Source organism: Gavia stellata, chromosome 2 (genome assembly GCF_030936135.1).
Source record: "Gavia stellata isolate bGavSte3 chromosome 2, bGavSte3.hap2, whole genome shotgun sequence".
NCBI lineage: Eukaryota > Metazoa > Chordata > Aves > Gaviiformes > Gaviidae > Gavia > Gavia stellata.
Window position 1 is genome coordinate 73,452,973 of NC_082595.1, and position 20,182 is coordinate 73,473,154.

The 20,182-nt window shown below is 39.5% G+C and overlaps 1 protein-coding gene across 1 annotated transcript in view; it reads right to left on the minus strand.

The window, feature by feature from the left end:
* Positions 1 to 948: 948 nt before the first annotated feature.
* Positions 949 to 20,182, minus strand: part of LOC104257907 (hormonally up-regulated neu tumor-associated kinase homolog A) — a 56,383-nt gene continuing 37,149 nt past the window's right edge. The window contains exon 10 of the mRNA XM_009812826.2: positions 949 to 1,124. Coding sequence (XP_009811128.2) covers positions 949 to 1,124 — 176 coding nt within the window. The remainder of the gene's footprint in view (positions 1,125 to 20,182) is intronic.

A 20,182-nucleotide genomic window follows, 5' to 3' on the forward strand; every position in this document is an offset into this window, starting at 1 on the left:
GCAGCCCCAGACCCTGGCACAGATGCCTGCGCTTCACCCTGCATTTGGTTTATAATTGCTGGCATAGTTTTTGAGTTACTGGAGTTTCAAGAATAAGAAATTCTTCTAATCTAAAGAAGTAAAATAGCACTATAAATAACATTTAATCTTCATTGTGACGAAATTAAGTGAAACAAGGAGTTATTAAACACATTTCAATTCATTTCCATAGCTTCTCTTGAATTTTATGTGAAGCAGGAAGCTGCAGTTGAAAGCAGGGAAAGACAAAGGTTTCTGACTGAGCCAAGGATGTGGCACAGCTGGGAAAAAAGTAAATATAAATCTCAGGAGATATATTGCTAGCAGAGGCATTAAATAAAAGAGGAATTTTTCTGTGTGGTACCAATATGACCTTAGCTGAATTTTTTCACAATTTGATCTGCCTCTGTTAAAAAACAAAAAAGAAGGGTCAAACTGGAACAGGTGCAGAGAATGGTGGAAGAGGAAGCCTGCTTTGGGAGGGCAGACTCAAAAAATTTGATGAAGGTTTAGAAGGGATGTGAATGGTTTATAAATACATTTTGTGGCTTAGGGGAATAGAGAATAAACACTATTGGAAACTAATCGATCTTTTCTAACTCTGAAAGGAGGGCACACGGCTGCAAACTGATACAGATACATTTAGGCTGAAAGTTAGAAGAGCATCTGTAACTATTGGAGCAACAAGATCATGGTTATTTTGTCCTTTTCCTTTTAGGACTAATGCCCAGCCCTGACCAGTGTCAAGTCTTCACAAACTGGGAAGGGGCCAAAGAAACAGGAAACACAAGGAGAAGAATTAAGTCAGGAGGAGAACTGATGACAAATGAACGGATGTGGTGTGAGGGTTGAGAACGAGATTGCTAAGGGATGGGGTGAGAGGCACTGAGTGCCCAGGGAACTGGTGGACGTTGCCTGGTGTGCTGGGCTCTACTCAGAAATAGGAGTGGAGGAGGGAGTGCACACATTGCCCCTGCCCAAGTTGCTGGGACCCTTGTCACATATCCTCCTTCTGCGGATCTGGGGGGCCAGTTTGGCCAGGGCAAGGAGGACATTGTCGAGGACAGGTCCTATGATTTGGTGGAAGCTGCCTTCTAATAGGGCTCCTAGAGGATAAAAAGTTACATTTAAGTTGGGACTTCTTTGTCAGTAAAGAATTGTATATTGTAGTTCCATGTACAGCAAGGTGACAGCACTTCATAGGAACGGTCCCTATGGTTTTTTACTCCCAGTCTCTCAAGAAAAGGCCCCTAGAAAAAACAACTCTTCCTCCAGTTAGCAATGTTACTGCAATTATATCTTTGGGAAACCTAAGTCTTTTTCTGACTGTTCTATTTTTCTTTTTTTTTTTTTTGAGAGGCATGGTTTCAGGTTTCATATCATGCTCTGATCACAGTAGTAAAGCTGAACAAGGCTGGTTGTAATGACATCTGCCTGTGTGATATTGACATACAGCAGAATTTGATTGTAAGGTTCTTTTAACCTAAAAGTGAAAAAATGCTTCTCGGATTAATATCTTTACATGTCAGTATTTCATTCACGGCATAGAAATGGGTGAGAGACCAGACAGCCTTGACAATGTTATGTGCCAGAATCTGTCTTGTGAAGACATCTTTCAAGCACTTGGCATTGTTAGGTTTTTAATGTCTCTAAGAATCAGATAAGAATAGAGAGAAACTCAGGACATTGCAGCAAGAGCCAAGTGCAAAATTGCTGAAGCTCTTTCAATAGGAGTAGAAAAGAAATTATTTCCCACTTTCTTTGGGAAACCTCATTAGAGTTCACACCAGATTCAGACTGGAAGCGTAATTCCAACAATGTTGCTCAAAGATGTTTTATAATTACCCTTTTATCTTGCCTTCCCGGCTCTGCAGCTAGTTACAGTCCCCATGAATTGGAAGAATGGATGCTACTAGAGCCATGCCAGCTTACATGTCCTGAGGATCTCTTCTTGTTTCCTCACCAAAATCTCTTCAGATTCCATTGATATGAAATAGGTTATTGCTGTGATATGACAAGATGCCATATATTTAACATGTCAATAAATACATCATTGCTGTTGTTGGATGACCTTCTGGAATCAGTCTGCGACACCAGAGAGACTCTGGTTTATCTCCATTTTACCTGGACTCATTTTTCAAACCCTAATTGTTAAACAACCTGTAGTATATCCTTAGGAAGACACAGGTTCTCATGTAATAGCCCTAGCCCTAAGTGAAAGTGATAATTTTTATGGAACATTTTGCTATTAACCATTCGATGAGGAAAGCCAAAACATCCCCTCGAAACTCTCAAAACCCAACCCCTGTTTAAACACTTGTATTTTAACTGCCCTAGGAAAAAAAATCTTATTAATGCTATGAAAATAAAATAATGCCCAGAATCTATAATGATGTCTACTGGTACAGCAAGTTGCATGGGGCTATCTTAAGTCTGCAACCTTTAATGAGTATTTCTTTGACGTTAACCTAAGTAGTAATAATCTGCATCTACCAGAGATCACACTAATTACGGAATAGTGCTGCTCCTGAGTTTGAAGTTTAACGTTTTCTCTACTCTGTTTTGCACATTGTCTCTTTCAACACTGTCCTTTTTACAGTAGAACCATTGGACACATGTTGAAGCATATTTGTTCTCCGTATTCTTTTATGAAGTCACAATTATATAAGGCATATTCATTTTAATATAAATTTAAAACAAAACGTACAGTTGTAAAATGCTGCAAAGCCCTTTCTTCCAAGCAAGAATGACCAAGCAATGCACCTAAAAGAAGTAGAGACCTAGAAGTATTTCGCTATCAGATAGACTTGTTGGCTTTGGATCATTTTTACATTCTTTGCCTGGCACCATTAAAAAGATTGTTCTACTTTTAGCTGGGATTTGTTTCACCTGAATTCAGGTGTTCAACCTGGAAATTCAACTAGGAGTTTAGTCTAGACTGCCTTTATCACTAAGACAGGCACTGCCATGTTTCATCTTGCTCATTTTAAACAGCTGGTCTAGGGTGGGATGTCCCACTCTCAGAAGCATTTCCCTCCCTCTCTTCACTACAGCTAGAATTTAAGATGAGCTTTGAATAAGCATTTAACCTTTGAATGATCACCTTGAGATGGCATGTAATGAACCTGCACTGTTTAGGTAAATGGGATTTTAACTGCAAGGTATTCAAACCTATTACCATGGTGTATTTATTCTTAATTATGGCTAGGCCTATTTTAAGTAACAAGCTTTAATAATGATACTCTCCATGATTAGTATTTTACTTACTGGTGCTACAGGTTTCATAACCTGTTCCTGAGAAGCTAGTGTTTTTTCTTCTTGCTCAACAGTCTGTATTGATAGACCATTCAAAAGTATTTGCTTAACTTGTATTAGTTACGGTATCTCTTGGACGGCACACACTTGAGGTAAATAAAAAGTGGGCAGTTTACACAGATTAAAAACATATGATTTGAAACAAACATGCATTTAGGAAAAGGAAACATTTGGAACTTGTTAGCTTTGTGAGCACTTCTTGCAAATAGATGTAATTCTAATGGTCTTAAGGATCTATACAAGTAAGAGAAGGACTTTATTTTCCTTGACCTCAGAAGCAGAATGATTGGCAAGTATTGGGACTTAATTTGCTGGAAAACAAGTGATCTCATGGTTTAAATGGCTTTGTCAGTGAGTGCAGCAAGAATTATGAAGACGCAAATCACAGGGAATGAAAGAAATTCGGTTCCACATCGTTTTATTATCATGAATGTTTTCAGTAATGCATTTACTCTAGTATTCTCTATGCTGATGTACAGTAACATCTGTTAGTCGGGGAAGTCCAATTTTTAATAATTGTCTTGACAAGGCACAAAAAGATCAAGTAGCTTGCTCAAGGTCACATGGAGAGTGAGATTTAGTTTGTGTTTGCAAAGAAGTATTGCCTGGATCCCAGCCTTTTATTTAGCCGGTAGAGCTCATATTCTTCTTAATATTTAGAACTTGTTCCATATAGCACATGATTAAAGTGCTTATGGCTACAGCTTCAAGACCTACTGTTATTTGAATTGGAACCTAAAGCACTCCTATTCAGAGTGCCAATTAAAGATATTAGAAAAGTAAACAAAGCATGATTTTGTAATATAGAGTTCTAATCATTTGGAAAAGCTAAGTTTGTAGAGGATAGTGCAGCTGCTAACAGCATAATAACTAATGTGCAGTATTTTAATCCAGCTGTTTAAAAACATTTTTTACATTACTTTCAGAGAACTGGGAACAGAAGAAGATCTATTCTTGTATTATGTATTTGTTATTTAACACACCAAGCTGGTAATTTTTGAAACACATGATACTCCTCATCTCTTTAAAATTCGTTATTTACTTAAAGTAGGACCTTCACTTTGAGGTCTTTTTTTAATTAAAAAAAGTTCTCTAGAAGGAATATTTTGGGAATAAAAAATTCTTTCTTTTTAAAGATTGAATCTGTGACTATTGTAATAATAATAATAATTTCTTTTAATAAAAGTTTAGGCATGTGATGCTGCAGAATCTAAAATTTGTTGGATATTCATTCCAATTAGAAGTCATTTGGCAAAATCACTGCAGTGGATTTCTCAGGGGTCCAGCAGGTTGATATGAATGAGTAATACCTGTGTTCAAGTCATAAAACCATTAGTTTGGCCTTAGCCATTCAGAGCAAGGGCCCCCTTTATCATTATCCTGGCTCCAACAGTGGCTGTAAGCAGATGCTAGGAATGAGCAGGAACGGGACAAGCATGTGTTGGTACTGCCCCAACACCCTCTCTACTCTCCCAGTTCTAACTATCCTGTCAGCTCAGGAGATTTCCTGGATCTGTGGTAGTTGGTCTATTTCGTAATCTTCAGTGGATCTGTCTAGTAAGTATGTGTCGTACCTTCCCTTGTGATGATGTACGCGTGCCTTATCTGCAATACCCCTTGTCAAGGAGCTGCACAGGTTTACAGGCTGCTGCCACCTTCTTCTGTTTTTTTCGAATGGGGCTCTTACTTGCTCTGTTTGATGGCTTCTAGCTCTTTGTAGTGGAAGATGCCATGCGTTGTTGAACCTTTCTTTGTGTTACCCAGAATTGTAGACTCACCTAATTTTTTCAGGATAAACCAGCCTAACTTCCTTTGCAAATCTCTGCAATGATTCCCAGTTCTCCTCAGGATGTATTTCAAAATACTATTTACAGACTTATCCAAGAGACCTTTTCATGCTTTCTGGTTTGCATCATTGTCAGTGTTTAACAATCCAGCTTTCAACCCTTCAGGTCTGTCTAGAGTAATTTTTATTTGGAAACTCTATAACACACTTGAGTTTGCTGCCTATGCAGGAATCTGTAGGCCATGATAGAAAGAAGAGTCACTCTGAATTATGTTTGATTAACTATTTTCCACTGTTCTTGTTTCCTTGGTTTTAATGTCCATTATTTGGTCTTATTTTTAATCTCTTTAGTTAAAAACTACTATGCTATGACTATAAAATCTCAGGTTCTCAAATATTACAGTGACAGGACTGAAAAAAGTGTAGATATTTTTAGTACTCTAATATTACAAATGAAAACAACTGTGGTACCTTGCTGTAGTTCTGTGCACCATATCAATTCCTGTTCCTTACAATGTGGCAGATATGTCTGCAAAAATAAAGTATGGTGAAAGTGCCAATTAAAAAAAATACTCTATTGCAGTCATAAAGCTTATCCTGCATAAATGACTTACTTTTCTCAGAATCAGAAAATTAAAAAATAATATTTAATGCACTGTTTTAATTTTAAGGGTAATGTTGGCAGCCTTCCTCAATGCTCTCCAAAACATTCAGCTTCATCCCATCTCGGGCTGTGGTGAGTATTTGGCACAAGTGCCACGTAGGTTGGCAGAAACAAACCCTAACTGTCCTTGAGCAATTCATTGTTGCACTTGTGTCTGATCACCCAGTTTCCTGATACATTTCTCTGTAAGTACACGTGGAGGGTAGTGTCGTCACAGGGTGGGGTATGCAAGAGAAGAAGAATGATAGGGGCTGCTTAATCCAGCACTGATGCTGAAGAGATGCATGTGTAAATGTGACTGTGGTATTGCAGAATATGTTTTTAAAATAAAGGTTGCCTGCCTCACTTTATCCACTTCGACACTTAGGTGCTGAAAAAATAGATGTGAAAGAACTGGAGAAACTGTGTAACAGTCTCTTACGTCAGAAAGGAAGAGGAAAGAAAGTATGGTATTAAGTAAGCACTGCTGGGGAAAGTGATTGACTCAAGCAGTGAGATGCAGAATTACTCTTGTCCAGAACCCTACTGAGGTACTCAGCTGGCCAAAAAGAAAATTTGTTGTACTTTTGGTAACAAATTGTACTGCCAGTCTCAGGCCTTCGAAAATCATGAATCAGGCCCTAGAAATCACAAGATTAAGAAGAAAAGGAGAATTTTTAGAAACAGCACACATTTCGAGATGTTTGTATCCTGTTTTTTCAATCTTTACTGTACATTACGACATATTTTCAAAGTTTTCCTCCACATCCTTGAGGAATAACAGATAATCTTAAAACCTGAGATTTTCACCAGGTAACATGACTTGAAGAGCTTGGGTTTTGTGGAAACCACTGGCTATCAGAAACTTTGATAATACATTCAAACGGGTTAGCAACAAAGGGTAAAAGAATGGGGAAATGAAGTAGAAAGGCTTCAGAAAGATTAAACTGCCTCTCTGAGTGAGTTGACTAGCACTGTTACTGAAATTAAAGTGAGGCTGCCCGGATGAGAAGAGATTGCAAAGATTTTCTTGATTAACCTTTTGCAGGGAACACACATCTCATTTTTCTTGGTAAAACAGAACAGGCTCCAAAAACCAAAATGTGGTGATTTAGAAAATGCTCAAAGGAGAAGCAATGACAGGTTTTATGGCATTCCTGAAAATGCAGAAAATAACAAAAATGTGGGAATGTTGCCTCTGTCACTTACACAATCCTTGCATTTTGATAGTATTATAAAAAGACCTTATGGGGCAGAAGCACAAAAATCCCCAGATCCAGCTAAGATATGTAGTTTTCTGTTTCCAGAATTATCAAACTCAGCAATAATTTTTTACAGGCAGCCGGAAGAACAATGAAGAGCTGTATAAGAACAAAATTATCTATTCTGATGACAATTGCTACCCTGAAGTTCAGAAAATTTGGAGGCACGTTGGAGCTAACCAAAACCAGCTTAGGAAAAGGGATAAGGTCCTTCATTTCATAATCATCACAACTAAGATGGGTATTATTATATAAGAACAAAAGGTCCCAGAGAAGCATTGCCAATGCTTGACAGTTCAGGCATTGTGATCCTTCAAAAAGAAGCAGCAGAAGGATTAAACATCCAGTCTGCAATAATTAGACCAACATCTAACTTTACAGCAAATTCACCTGGATTTTGCAAAAAGACAGGAGGCCTGACATGCATCAGGACTGCAGAAAGGGAAGCTGAGAGAAAGAAATGAAATATGAAGTCCGGATGCTCTACTGTGTCCAAGGAGCAAAAAGGACACCCAGGGGAGGAAGTGTAAAGCTGTCTTTTTCTGGGATGCAGTGTTCCTGCATCCAGACCCTTGGAGGAACTTCCAGCAAACTTAAGGCTGTTTGGGGTTATGTATTATCTGGCAGTGCACTCAAGGCACCAATAACGCAGCTGGGGATCAGCTTGGAGAAACGCTATCTCCTGTGGAAGCAGGAAGAAGAAGAAGAAGGGGAGATTCTGAACCTAAATTCTTTTTCTAGCGAGCATAAGAGCACTCCTCTACAGCCGTACAATTCCCTTGCAGGCTGGCTATGTCAGGCTTAAGAGCAAAACCTTTGGTCTGTGGAGCCATACCATCTAAACAGGCAACAAGCAAAATAGGCAATAAACACCAAGTTCTACATTGTGCTACCACGGTAGGTTTAATAGGCAGATGTCGGGGAGGGATGTTATGGATACTAGGAAGGGAAATAAGTGACAGGATGCAGGTATTAAAAAGGCAAGGCTGTACACTGGGTAAAACTTGCAAGGAACTACTGATAGAAGAAGGGGCAAGTCAGCAGAGGAAAATACGGGCTGTGTTAGCCAACCCCAGCTGTTTCAGACTTGCTTTCTTCCTCACCCTCTAGTTCTTATTCCGAAAAGTAAAGGAGCAAAAATTAGCAAAAATGTAAAGTATATTGCAGCATTTGGAGTTGTTTCTTTTTCCTTCATACTCTCTTAATACAAAGCAAAAGTTGATTGGGGAATTTTCTGGGAAGGCAATTCTTTGCCTACTACAGCTGTTAAAAATAGTAGCTGTAGCTCTCAGCCTACTGATTTCTGAAGCCAGGCAGCTTTTCTGCCCAAATAAATTTGAGTTCATGGACAACTGGTTTAAGTTATTTGTTGATCCTAGCCAAGAGTTTTCACCAGGTCAGGATGGCTCTATACCTAGAAAAAATTTAATGATAGCTGTGTTCTTTATTGCACTGTGCTGGATACATTTGTATTGCTATATCAGGAAGCTAAACCTGGAACTAAGGAGTTGCCTCTTTTTCTCTCCAGTCTCCTCTTTCTTAATGCCTTTGCTTCCAGAGGTAGGTCTGTACTTACACCTTAATGAACACCACAGCCTTGCTGTCCTTCTTGCAGGACAAAGTGATGGTGTTTTAACTTCTTTACATTAGTTTCTTTTTAGGAATGTTAATACAAATACAAAGATTTGTATAAGATTTTGTGGGTTGATAATGAAGCACAAATATTGAACATTTAAAAAGTTACCTTTAATGTTTGTAGGGTTATGCTGAAAGAAGCTTTCAATAGCATTCACATAGAAACAATTTGAAGGGCTGAACATCACAGAGCAGCTATAGTATTAGTTGCTGATTAACCTTTCTGAGGACAGACTCCTAAAACTCAGATGCCGGGAATGGGAGAAATGCATGAAATTTAGACAGTGGGTTGTGGGCTAAAACTTCTGAAACTCCTTAGCCATGCTGCAATTAGTTACAGAGGTACAAACACCAAATCAGCTATGCACTAAGCTCAAGACCCAGCCAAGCAGCCATAGGAACTTTAGAGCTGAATAGATTCTGCTTTGTTCAAATATAGCTAATACAAGCAGCACATCTGCTGATGGTTAAAGAGCCCTCAGTGTGGCTGGGAGACAATGTATTGTAAATTGTATGAGCAAATTATTGTTGGCTCTGTCTGTTACTATGACAGTAATGGTGTGTAAAATATGAAACTCTAGCCAAGGTCAGGATGGACAGTATCTCAATGAGTAAGATTCTAAGGTATAATTTTCAGTGTCATTCTGGCCAAATATAAATTTATGCTTACTATGTTGTTTAATGTGGCATAGCTTAGGTCTCTGAAGACAGAACAGAAAACCATGCCGGCTTTAATTCTCAGTTGATTTATTTAAAGATAAGAATAGATACAAGTAACCCTGTATAGATAGCTATTTCATATGGAGTATTTACCCCTGTTCTGTACAGCCTTGTCATAACAGTGCAAAATGTACAGAGGCATTCTGCTTATGTGAACTTAACAGATGACATATCTTACTGGTGCTAAGATTTGCTTGTATCTGAACTGTCAGAAATATGAGATCATCCTTCTTCTTTCTTACTTAAGCTGACCTTTTCCTCTAGAAAATATTTTAACCATAATTTGCATTACAGTCCTGCTTTAGGCATTATGTATATGCGCAAAAAATAAGATTTTAAGAAAAGAACACTTCCATCCCCCTCTCCAAACTTGAAAACACTACATTTTCTGATATTCCACATCAGGTGGAAAAGTAAATAAAGAAGAGAGAACGAGGCAAGCTGGCAACTAGTTGTGAACAGTGTAATAAGTAACGGTCTTAGCACCCCAACTGAGAATCATCAAGCATAATTGACCTAACTTGCTCCATATATTATTTACCTTATTTTGGAAGACATGCTCAGTTGCTTTTAATTTCACTACCACAGCCTAACAGACGTTTTGCTTTATTTTCAGCTGTAGTATGTTTGGTAACACATCCAAGGAAAGCAGAGCAGAAGGGTGAAAGTTCGAACAACGTGATCACAAATTGCTCAATCTTGTGTTTGAATTCTGGAATGAGGATTTAAAACAATCTAGAGCTAACCTGTTCCCGGGCTAACCTGAATAACTTTGGAGCAACTTTGTCAGGACTGAGCACACAAAGAGTAAGACAGGCCCTGAAAACTGCAGGCTTTGCAGTATGAAGGTGGGGATCACTACCTGGTTCTTGCAGGTAGTTTTACAGTAATTCATTTTTCAGTTTTTAGTAGCATAGTGACTTTGTTGAAAAGCTGCACTTTTAGTTTAGCAATGTGTATTTTTTAGAAACGCAGCAGTGAATGCCAACTGGGATTGTTCTCCGCCTTAATTTCTTGAAATAGACATATTATCTGATGCCAGATACCAGCAGACAAGGAGTGTTGCAATGCTGGAGAGCTGACTGGCCTAACAAAATGCCATGTTACTGTTTTCTTTACATGTGGGCGAGGCTGAGCTCTTTCCTCACATTGTCATCTGCCTTGCTGACTTTTCTCAGTCTGGAGTTCTCCTTAGTTACTGGCCTTCCTGTGGTCTTGCTGCCTTGTGCCTGTCCTTGAAATGTTTGAGTCCCTAGGTGTCTGCTGCCAGGCTCAAACCTCTTAAAGGAGGGCTAGTAATCCTACAGGACTCCATGGCATATATTGTTCCCCATCCTCTTCTTTAGCCTCAGAGCTCCCTGGATAGTCAAGCTGCTCCATTCCCAATTAAATGCCAAAGGCCTGCACAAGTCCAGCCCTGCCTCTCACATTAGATTGCTCGTCCAGGCTCCCTCTTCCTTAATGTTCTCAAAGGGATCTTCTAATTTCTTCTTGTCTCATTTGTGGCTTCAAGCTTGTGTGGAAACTTGTTACGATCCGTTTGTCACTTATGCTGATTTTGCCCCTTCTTCCTACTTTCTGCTGCCTTCCTTTGGTTACTCCCTCTCTTTTGTCCCTTGCCTCCATACTTCTATTGATCTCCTTTTGTGGATGAATGCCTTTTTTCTGAGGTGCCAAGTCAGGATACTGTAAAAGGCTTTTAGTTCCTTTCTATTCCTCTGATGCATTGGCACCTGAAGTCCCTCTGGGCTAAAGTGGTAAGCAGCAGGCAATACTGCAGAAAACACATGTTGGCGAGCAACTACGAAATATCTAAAAGCAGCCAGTAAGACCAGCACATCACCCCATTTCTTACAATGTAGTGGTCAAAATTCACAAGTGAAACCCCTAAATTCTCCACTCTTCCTACCTTTTTTGTCAGGATACATCACCTCCATCACTTGGGGATCCTCACCCTTGGTGGTGTTCCTCTGATGAACAACTTGGAGTCACCCAACCCAAGAAGTGTGATCCAAGCCACATCCAGCACAAACCAATACTAGTGAGGCCAGGACAAAAAACCCAGCAGTCAGCACCACTTTACAAATATGATGTTATTCACTGCTAGGGAATGGGAAACCTAGGGCAGTTCTTCCCTCAGAAGAGTACTGAAGGAGATGACTGTTCCCTAGCTTACGGTAATAAGGAGGAGTTTCCAATCTTCCCTTTGAAGCTGGGCTGCTGTGTAGAAATGAATGCAAGTTTCATGGACCTTAACCAATGACTTTATATGCAACTAAGAGAGCGTCACTTGGGGGAGACCAGACCTGGGCTCTAATCCATTCTTTTAGAGCTGTTTACGCTATTTTCCCCGAAATTAAAATCCCAAATGGTCTAAGACACTTCTCTGTAGCATTTTCTGTTGGCTTCCTAGTATGGTCCCTCTTACCAATCTAATCTTCACCTGGCTGATAGTCCTATGCACAGTGTAGAGAGCACCAGTGGCCGTTCAGTGCTGTGGATTTGAGACTAATGGCCATGCAGTGTATAAGATAGCCATTGTGATGCTTGTCATCGCTTCACCAAGTCCCTTTGTGGGTCAAGCCCTGGGTGTCTTATTAAAATCATGAGGGAAGCAATCAAGTCTTCAGTCCTCAGAAAGAAGGGTGTTCCCAGCAGTGGTCCCAGGTTCCCTCCCGAAATGGAAAATGCCCTTCTCTTCACCTTTGTAGCTCTGCCCAGTCAGCAGCTTCTGCTCTTTGCTTTTATTTGACTCAAATGTTCTCAGTTCTTCCATCCCAGTGACTGAATCACAAGGCAGACTAGGGCTGTGTGTGACATACTGAATGGTAGTAAATAAAGGCTTGTTTATTCAAGGGAAATGAAATACAAGATAATGAATAAAATTCATTGATTTTTGCTTAAGAAAATAAGTCTGGTGAGATTTATTTTGAAGAGTAGATCTTTTGTCTGTGTTTATTTTTTAAAAAAGTGCATGGATGCCAGTGTTCCAGGTATTTTTTTAGTATAAGTTCATGAATTCTTCAGATGCGACTTTGAAGCTTTTCCCAACCTTTTGAAAGTATAAGTAATAAAATTGGGTGGGTTCAGTGCCTCAGATGGAATCTCCTAGACGTAAAATCCATCTACTAAGGTGTTTCATATTTTCTAAAAGCCAAAATCGTGCAAACTGCAGCCCAAACTACGAGGTGCTTGTTAAGCGTAGGCAGAAAACAGTGTCAAATATTCTTTAGGCTGCCTTTCATAATCTTTTGTTGGCTCCACTCCTGCAGGACCTCCTACAAGGAGGTCTTGGCCATGTTCTAAAATAATACGTTTATCCATAGGCAGCAAAGGGTACAGCTGCAGCCTGCTGTTTGTGTGAGATTTAAAGACCAATGGAAAGCTCTTTTAACTTCTCTGAATTCCTCATTAAAATGCTGGTGTGATTTTCTGCAGCTACCTCAGCTGAGAGTAGCAGTCCAACAAAGCAGCACTGGAAGAGATTGGCATTGTATGTTTCTCTTTGAAATACGGCAAGCTGAGGAATAAACTTGGATCCCCCATCAAGAAAAATTGGAGAAGGAAAAGTATTTTCACCACTAGCCGCTGTGAGTAGGGATTCTGTGGAGGCAGCTCTCCAGCAAGGATCTGGTGGTGAGAAGTTAAAGGAAAGACTGCAGTCTCAAAACACTGCACATCTTTGTGGATGCCGTTGTCTTCTTAAAAAAAAAAAAAAAGATTTTTTTCTGTATTGCAATCTTTCCTCTAGCTAGGCTTTCCCCTTTTGAACACATGAGCTAGTCTGCCTTTGCCGTCTATTCAGATCTCTGGGAGCGCAAAGAAGAGAGGATAAGAATGTCAGGGCTGGATATCTATGTGTCTGATTATGAACAGGTCCAAGGAATAATGAAAACCAATGGCCTGAAACTGAAGCCAGGCAGAGTTATATTGGAAATAAGACACGAGTTTTTAACAGGAAAAAGATTAGCCTTTGGAAAATGCCACTATGGGGAATGTTAGTGTCTCCATCTCTGGACATCTTCAAATCAGACCAGACCCCCAGCGCTAGATCTGTGTGCTGGACTCACCAGATCCAGGCACAGATGCCTTAGCCAAGCACAATCTGCTGGGCCCAGCCCAGGAGTAACTGGGTGTGATTTAAAGACCCGGGAAGTCAGACTTCTGTGATCCAGTTCTAGCACATCCTTCTCACTTTTTGAATATGAGAAGCTTTGTAAGGAAAATAAGAGCACTGAAATTCAGCCCAGCTTGAGATTGACAGGCTCAACTCTATTACATCTGTTTGCTTTTACTAGACGTGTAATGACATAGTTAAAAGGTATAGTAAATAGTTGTATTTCAAGTCTCGTAAGGTGTGTGAGCTTTTGAAAGCAGTTTCTCAATGCTAGCATGTACCTGATTTACAAACAATTCCTAAGGCAAATTGAGTCAATTCTGCCATATTTTTATCACTTGTGCTAGAGTGTAACAGATTTCCCATCCAGTCCTGGTGAAGTGATAGTTCATCAACTAAACGAAAGCCTGGATCTGTTCTTTGATGCACAGTGCAGTACCACAGGACATATTCAGGTATACTGAAATGGATGGGACCATCTGCTGAGTATTGGGATGAAAGTTTCAGAGTCACACTGGCAGTTAATACTTGTTACTCACATGTGACCAGAAACGTTTTACATTTAGAAGATACTGTTTGTTTTCAAAAGCTTAAAATAAAAAACCCTGAGTTTGACATTCTTACGATGATTATTCTGAGATGAGTCCATGGTGGCCCTGGAGGGGCCAGAATTGCATGCAGTGGGAGTGACAGCTGTAAGAATCAGCCCTGTTCCCAGGGAAAATAATTAGGTAGACAGGAAAAGAGAAAGTTGAAAGCAACTGGAATTAGAAAGTGTTTTTTTTCCTAACATGCCTTGAAGAGATGTCTATATCCCTGTCTTGGAATTAAAGTTTAAAAGTGTGCTTGGTTTTATTTATTGTTCAGAATATCTGGGATTCTGCTGGTACTTTTAGAATGGCAGCCACAGCCAGTATTGCATGAATTTGGGATGGCTTTGTGTCTGAAAATCTTTATTAGATGGTTTGTTGCACTTTAAACCCCCCCAATCTCTGTAGGCACTTGCACAAATCTGCTTAGCTATATAAAGCTTTTTTTTAAAGGATTAAGTCATTTGGTGTTCTCCTGACTTCGGGAAGGTCATGAAAATTAAGTGGCTCAATAAATATTTTAGAGTGAAAATTATAATTTTATTGTAGCGTTAGGAAAAGGCAGCAAATTATGGCTAAGAGTAATTCTCCTACTGTGGACGGGCCTGAAAACTTTGTACTGCTTGTGAAATGCTTTTTTGGTGGAGGAGAGAGTTAAAACCCTGCAGCGCTTATGAAAGAAAGCATCACATGTGGCAAATTATCACCGTGCAGTAAATAACTGAAAGGGAAGAGATCTGCAAGACTTCACCCAGAATTTTATTGGGCTTAGTATATTGCTGTCGCAGAAGAAGTTGAGTCTGGTTGGGAAACTGGTGGGACACCTATGTGAAGGAGCAACCATTGATGTGGATCCAGTAGATGCACCAGTTGGAAGGGAAGGAGAATCCAACCATGTAGCTGAGGACATTACCAAAGGAGGCTTTGGAAAACAAAGGTTGTCATCAAACTGTAAGACTAAAAGGCACTGTAGTAGGAGTTTAAGAGTAGGTGCAGAGCTGAAGGAGTATGAGTTAAAGTGTTGTGTGCAACTGAATTTCTGCTCACATAATTATGTTCCACCTTCTCGTTCAGATTCAGTAGCATAAAGCATTCATCACGTCCTAGCCTAAAATACTGCAGAGAGCTTCTGTGCTTTGCTAATCATTTATGACAGGTTGTCCTAGAGGCTGAGCACATTTCAGTGGTGGATGAAGAGGTCTCTGTGTACATTGGCCATGTATCAGCTTAAGTTTGTAAAACACTTTGGAATCCTTTGGGGCACAAGGCCATGTAATGTAAGGCCATTATCATGTTTGCTAAGAAAGCTGGGTTTGCTGCCAAAAATGACAAAGTCTCCTTTAAACTTTGAAAGACTATAGCTAGAATCTGCATTAAAATAATGCAAGAACAAAGTAAAATGGGACTTACCGGCAATTTCAGTGTTGCCTTGGCACTGCCTCTTCCCGATGTAGGCAATGTTGATCCCATTCCTTTTCACCTTCTTCCTCTGGGTTCTCCAAAGTCCGTGGCTATAATCATGGGGTGGACTTGGCAGCGGTGTGTAGAACCTGGAATGTGTTTTTCCAGCAGCCGTGTCTGGATTTGTGGCTGACTTCTTTGGCTGACGCCACTGCTGGCTCTGCTGGCAGACAGATCTTCTTGGGGGCTGTTTTGGGTTCACAGGGCTGTCAGCTCACTTTCTGTTCTGCCCTGGATGCCGTTTTCCTTGAGTCACACTTCTTTTTTTTTTTTTTTTAAAGACCGTGTTTGTGGACAAACTTTCTATTATGAAAACACATGATACGGCAAAAAAATCTTTCCGTATTTCAGGGTTCTTGTAAATGTTTCCCTGTGAACCAAGAGTAAATGTGCACATTCGCTCAGAAAAGTAACTGCTGCTGTAGACGTGGTCATTTCCAAATAAAGCTGCTCGGCTGGGGACCTTCTGTGGCAAATTCTGTCACTGGTATTGTGGCCAATCCCGATTCCCGTGACAAAAAGTGCCCTGTAGTGCCCTTTGCTGAAATAAGACCTTGATCTGCAAAGGTATTTAGGTGACTAACCATTATGTAGGTGCCTCATTTCCACTGACTCATATTAAGCGCACTAACTGCTTTTAAGGATGTGGCCTTATTAAACCTTGCAAGCAGCCAGAGCCAGCAGGTCATGTGGGTGATGCCAGCTTGGCAGGACGGATTCTCGCTCACAGTCCTGGATTTCCACCTATCGCTCCTTTGCTGACTAATGGCTCTGCTGGAACTTTGGTAGATTGCTGTGAGTAGTTTCACCAGGGGATGGGATATATCTATTCATATTAAACTGAAAGACCCTCACTACATCCTGGTGAGAGCTCTTTAAGTTTTTTTTTTCCTTTTTCGTTTTCTTTTTTTTTTTCTTGTAGTTTTTTTTTCTCCCTTAGATCTTTCTTTTTCTTTCTCCTTTTCTTCCTTTCCACTTTTCCTTCTTTCGCTTTTTAGATTCCTTCCTTCAGGAATGGCATGGAAAAGAAAGCAAGCAGGAAAGTAAGGAAAAAAAAAAGCTAAAAAATAGGAAAACTCTGAAAAGTCAAAATATTTTCATTTGGAAAAGCAGCCTCTACTTTTTAGAAATGCTTTGAATGGAGAATGTTGGGAGCTGTAATCTTGATAACTGGATTGAGGCAATAATTCTCGACATACGTTAAAACTGTTTTTAGGGGTTTCCCTTTCTATGTTAGATACTCTTACAAGCATTTTGCATTTTGATGTCTGTACTCCTTAGATGAAGCTGTGAACATCCCCTCTAGGCCATATTGGCATGTCAGCAAAGTTCATTTGGCTTGTACCCTCTTTTGACTGTGGCCCCTGGCTTCCCAGCAGCAGAGGCATTGGTTTACTCCTGGGCTTTTCTCTCAAATGAGCCAGCTCTTGATATAAGCTCCTTTCCTGCATTGTTGAGTAGCTAATTGACTAGCATTAAAGTTAACACCCCTATGTCCTTTATATGGCTGAGCTTGAGTCTAATTATTTCCAAAACAGATATATGCATAGAAAATGTTTTTTGAGGGGAACTTTCCCTGGAGTCCACCTTGAGTACTTTTTTATCTTTTGAACCTTCTAATCCATCTCTAAGACACAGAAGTAGGACTAAGAGGGAATTAGTAAATAATGGTATGGCTTTATACAAGAGTAGTGGGAATATCGAGTTCCTCTTTTGCAAATAAATGGGAATTCCAGCTTTTTGACAAGGAACAAACTTTTCTTGTTATAACAGGAAGGCTGAGCGGCGAAGGAGAAGTACAAAATAACATGTTCTGAAGCTGCAGAGGAAAATGGGAATCCCTGAATTCTGGATTACAACCACAGCGATTTATAGTTTCATTAGGTAGACATGCGAATGACATAGCAGAAGATAGTGGTTTTCTGTTAGTAATTCCAACTTTGCTCCTAAACAATCATTTAGGAACAATCTTTTGGTTTGGTTTTTTTTTTGGTTGTTTGTTTGTTTGTTTTAAATGTGCAGTGATATGGGATTTTTTTTAATTTTAAAAATACCTGACAGAAAATACCTTCAGGAAGTATTTACGAGTAAAGTATGCATAAGGATAGTATATTGTTTGCTTTAACATTTTAGACAAGTAAGAGTAAGTGATGTAAATGACTAATTCAGTTGAATGAGTCATCACTTGTCTTTTGCATTTTGATTTATAAATATCATAAAGGAAGGAATTATCAAACAATAATAGCTGGCAAGCTCTCTTGCCAGCCAGCCCCGGATAGATACCTAATGGCTTTTTTTCAGTGATTTGTCCAGTTTGCTCTTGAAGTTACTAGGAATAATAAGACTCCTGCTGCTTTTCTTCAGATACTTATCTGTAGTTAACAAAGCTCATTGTTAAGAATTTCCCCTAGTATACTAATTTTCTGTATTTTTTGTTACACCTTTTTGTTCCAGCCTGGTTATTTATTCCCGTCCTTGGTGTTTACACTCTTCAGATACTTGAAGTGGTTAACATATGGCTGTTGGACATTGTGCAGACAATCTAACATCATTCCTTTAATCTCTCCTCATAAATCAACCCCTACAGCTGTTCAGTCATTTTTATGGCTTTTTTCACATACCCATCATTCTGTTGCTCTCTTTCTGGTATTGAAGTACCCAGAACTGTGCAGAGATTCCTGCATATAATCCCCCCAGAGGGAGGCTGAGTCATTCACTCTCTGGTACAGTATCTGCAAGCACATACACGGTAGCTATGAATTCCAATTTGGGTTGCTGTCTCGCATCTGATAATTCGGTGCTTTGTAACACGTCTTTCGTTCTGGTTAAACTAGAACAACATTTTGGACTGTTTGAAAGCTCGAATTAATAAATTTATGGTATTTAGAAATTTCAGAAGAGATGCTGTAAATTAGTGATCACAGATTTGCACAACAACAACAATAAAGACTAGATTTTTGACATGGCTTGTAGGAAGGAGATGTAGTTGTCACATGCACTGGAGGATACTTGGTAGCATTACTGAATCAGAAAAATAAGTCAGGAAAGATCTAAGACATCACCTAGTCCATTATCCTGCCCAGAAGTAGGATGCAGTATAGCTCTGTTGCTCCTGATGGGATTATCTTTCCTGTTATTAAGGACATCCACCAAAGAGGCTGTGATTTCTACAGGAAGTCTATTCCAGTATTTACAAAGCAATCCTGCTAGAAGACTTTTCCTGTTTTCCAACCTGCATAATTTTGATTTTCAGGCTTCTCAGGAGGATTAAGAGTTGCCTTTGTTGCTACTTTAAATGACAACATTGATTAAATATGGGACTGGGACCTGGGTGCACCTGTTCCTTGCGACGAAAAGAAGACATAAATGATGAAAGGAATATGGTTACTAAGTGGCCTGTCATTATTAATCTAGTCCTCTAGTCACAAAATATTTGAGCAGCCATGATCAGTGCTCTTGAGAATGACTGCCTGGGAGAGAGATGCTGACAAGAAGAAGTGCTATTAATTCAACAAGAAAGGCTTCATCCATGCCAGAGTCCCAGCGGCTGGTAAAGATGATTGCAGTAGTGCTGTGCTGATTTGCACCAGCTGAAGGTCTGTCATATATGTAGACTGAGTTTGTTTGAAAAATACAGAACTGTGGCACAAATTTAGCCCCAGCTCCTTGCATGTGTACCCAAAGTTTCCTCTGTGAACTAACTAAACTTCACTTGTAAAATAATACCAATTCAAAACTGTCCTATTGGATAAAAACAGCAGTGTGAGATGCAAAGCCTGAAAAACTGCCCTAGAAATACTGTAAGAAGTTATTTCTTTTCAAGTTGTGTTTGGAATACTTAATTATTTGGGGGGGGGGCTGTAGTACATTGCAAATTATTTCTGTTTTTATTGATACTTCAATCCCATATTCTAGCTAGTGCCAGGAAATGCAGGGAGACATCATGAAGAAAATGCTAGAAAGTCTAGAAAGTGTTTAGTGGTCTGGGAAATGGTCCAGATCGGATATTCAAAGCAAAATATAGCACATCTTTTGAAAGTCTCAGAAGTATTCCATGTCCCATGTAAGTATTAGCTTTTACTGAAAATGTAGTACAGATTGGGTCATTCTTATCCAAAACCAGACACATTTGATGAATAAATAAACAGACTTTTAAAAGTAAGTAAGTACTCAATTTCTCAATTTTGAGGTGTGGTTATTGTAGAAATCAGGTGTTCAGGTAATTACATGCCATACTTTCTGCTATTTGCTGCTCATAAATGAACTAATTATAATATCCTCTGTGTGGATGAGCCTGGAAAATTTTCCCCCAGATTAAGTACCCAGAAAACATAAGAAATGCTTAATAACTCAGACAGGGGTGCCACAGGTAACAGAAGTTCTTTGAAATATGTATCTATCAAGCAGGAATAAGGCCATCAAATGTCAAGAGTGTGCGCCAACATCCTTCCCAATGTCCCTTTAAAAAATAACAACAAAGCAAATGCAATAAAACAGCACCCTGTCTCACAACTTGATAACTCACAAAATCACAATACACTGCCACATAACTTTGTAGGGCTTGGTTTACCTTACTTCACTTTAAGCACCTAGTTGAAAGGCCTAAATAATGAACAAGGTCATTCAAAAAATTCT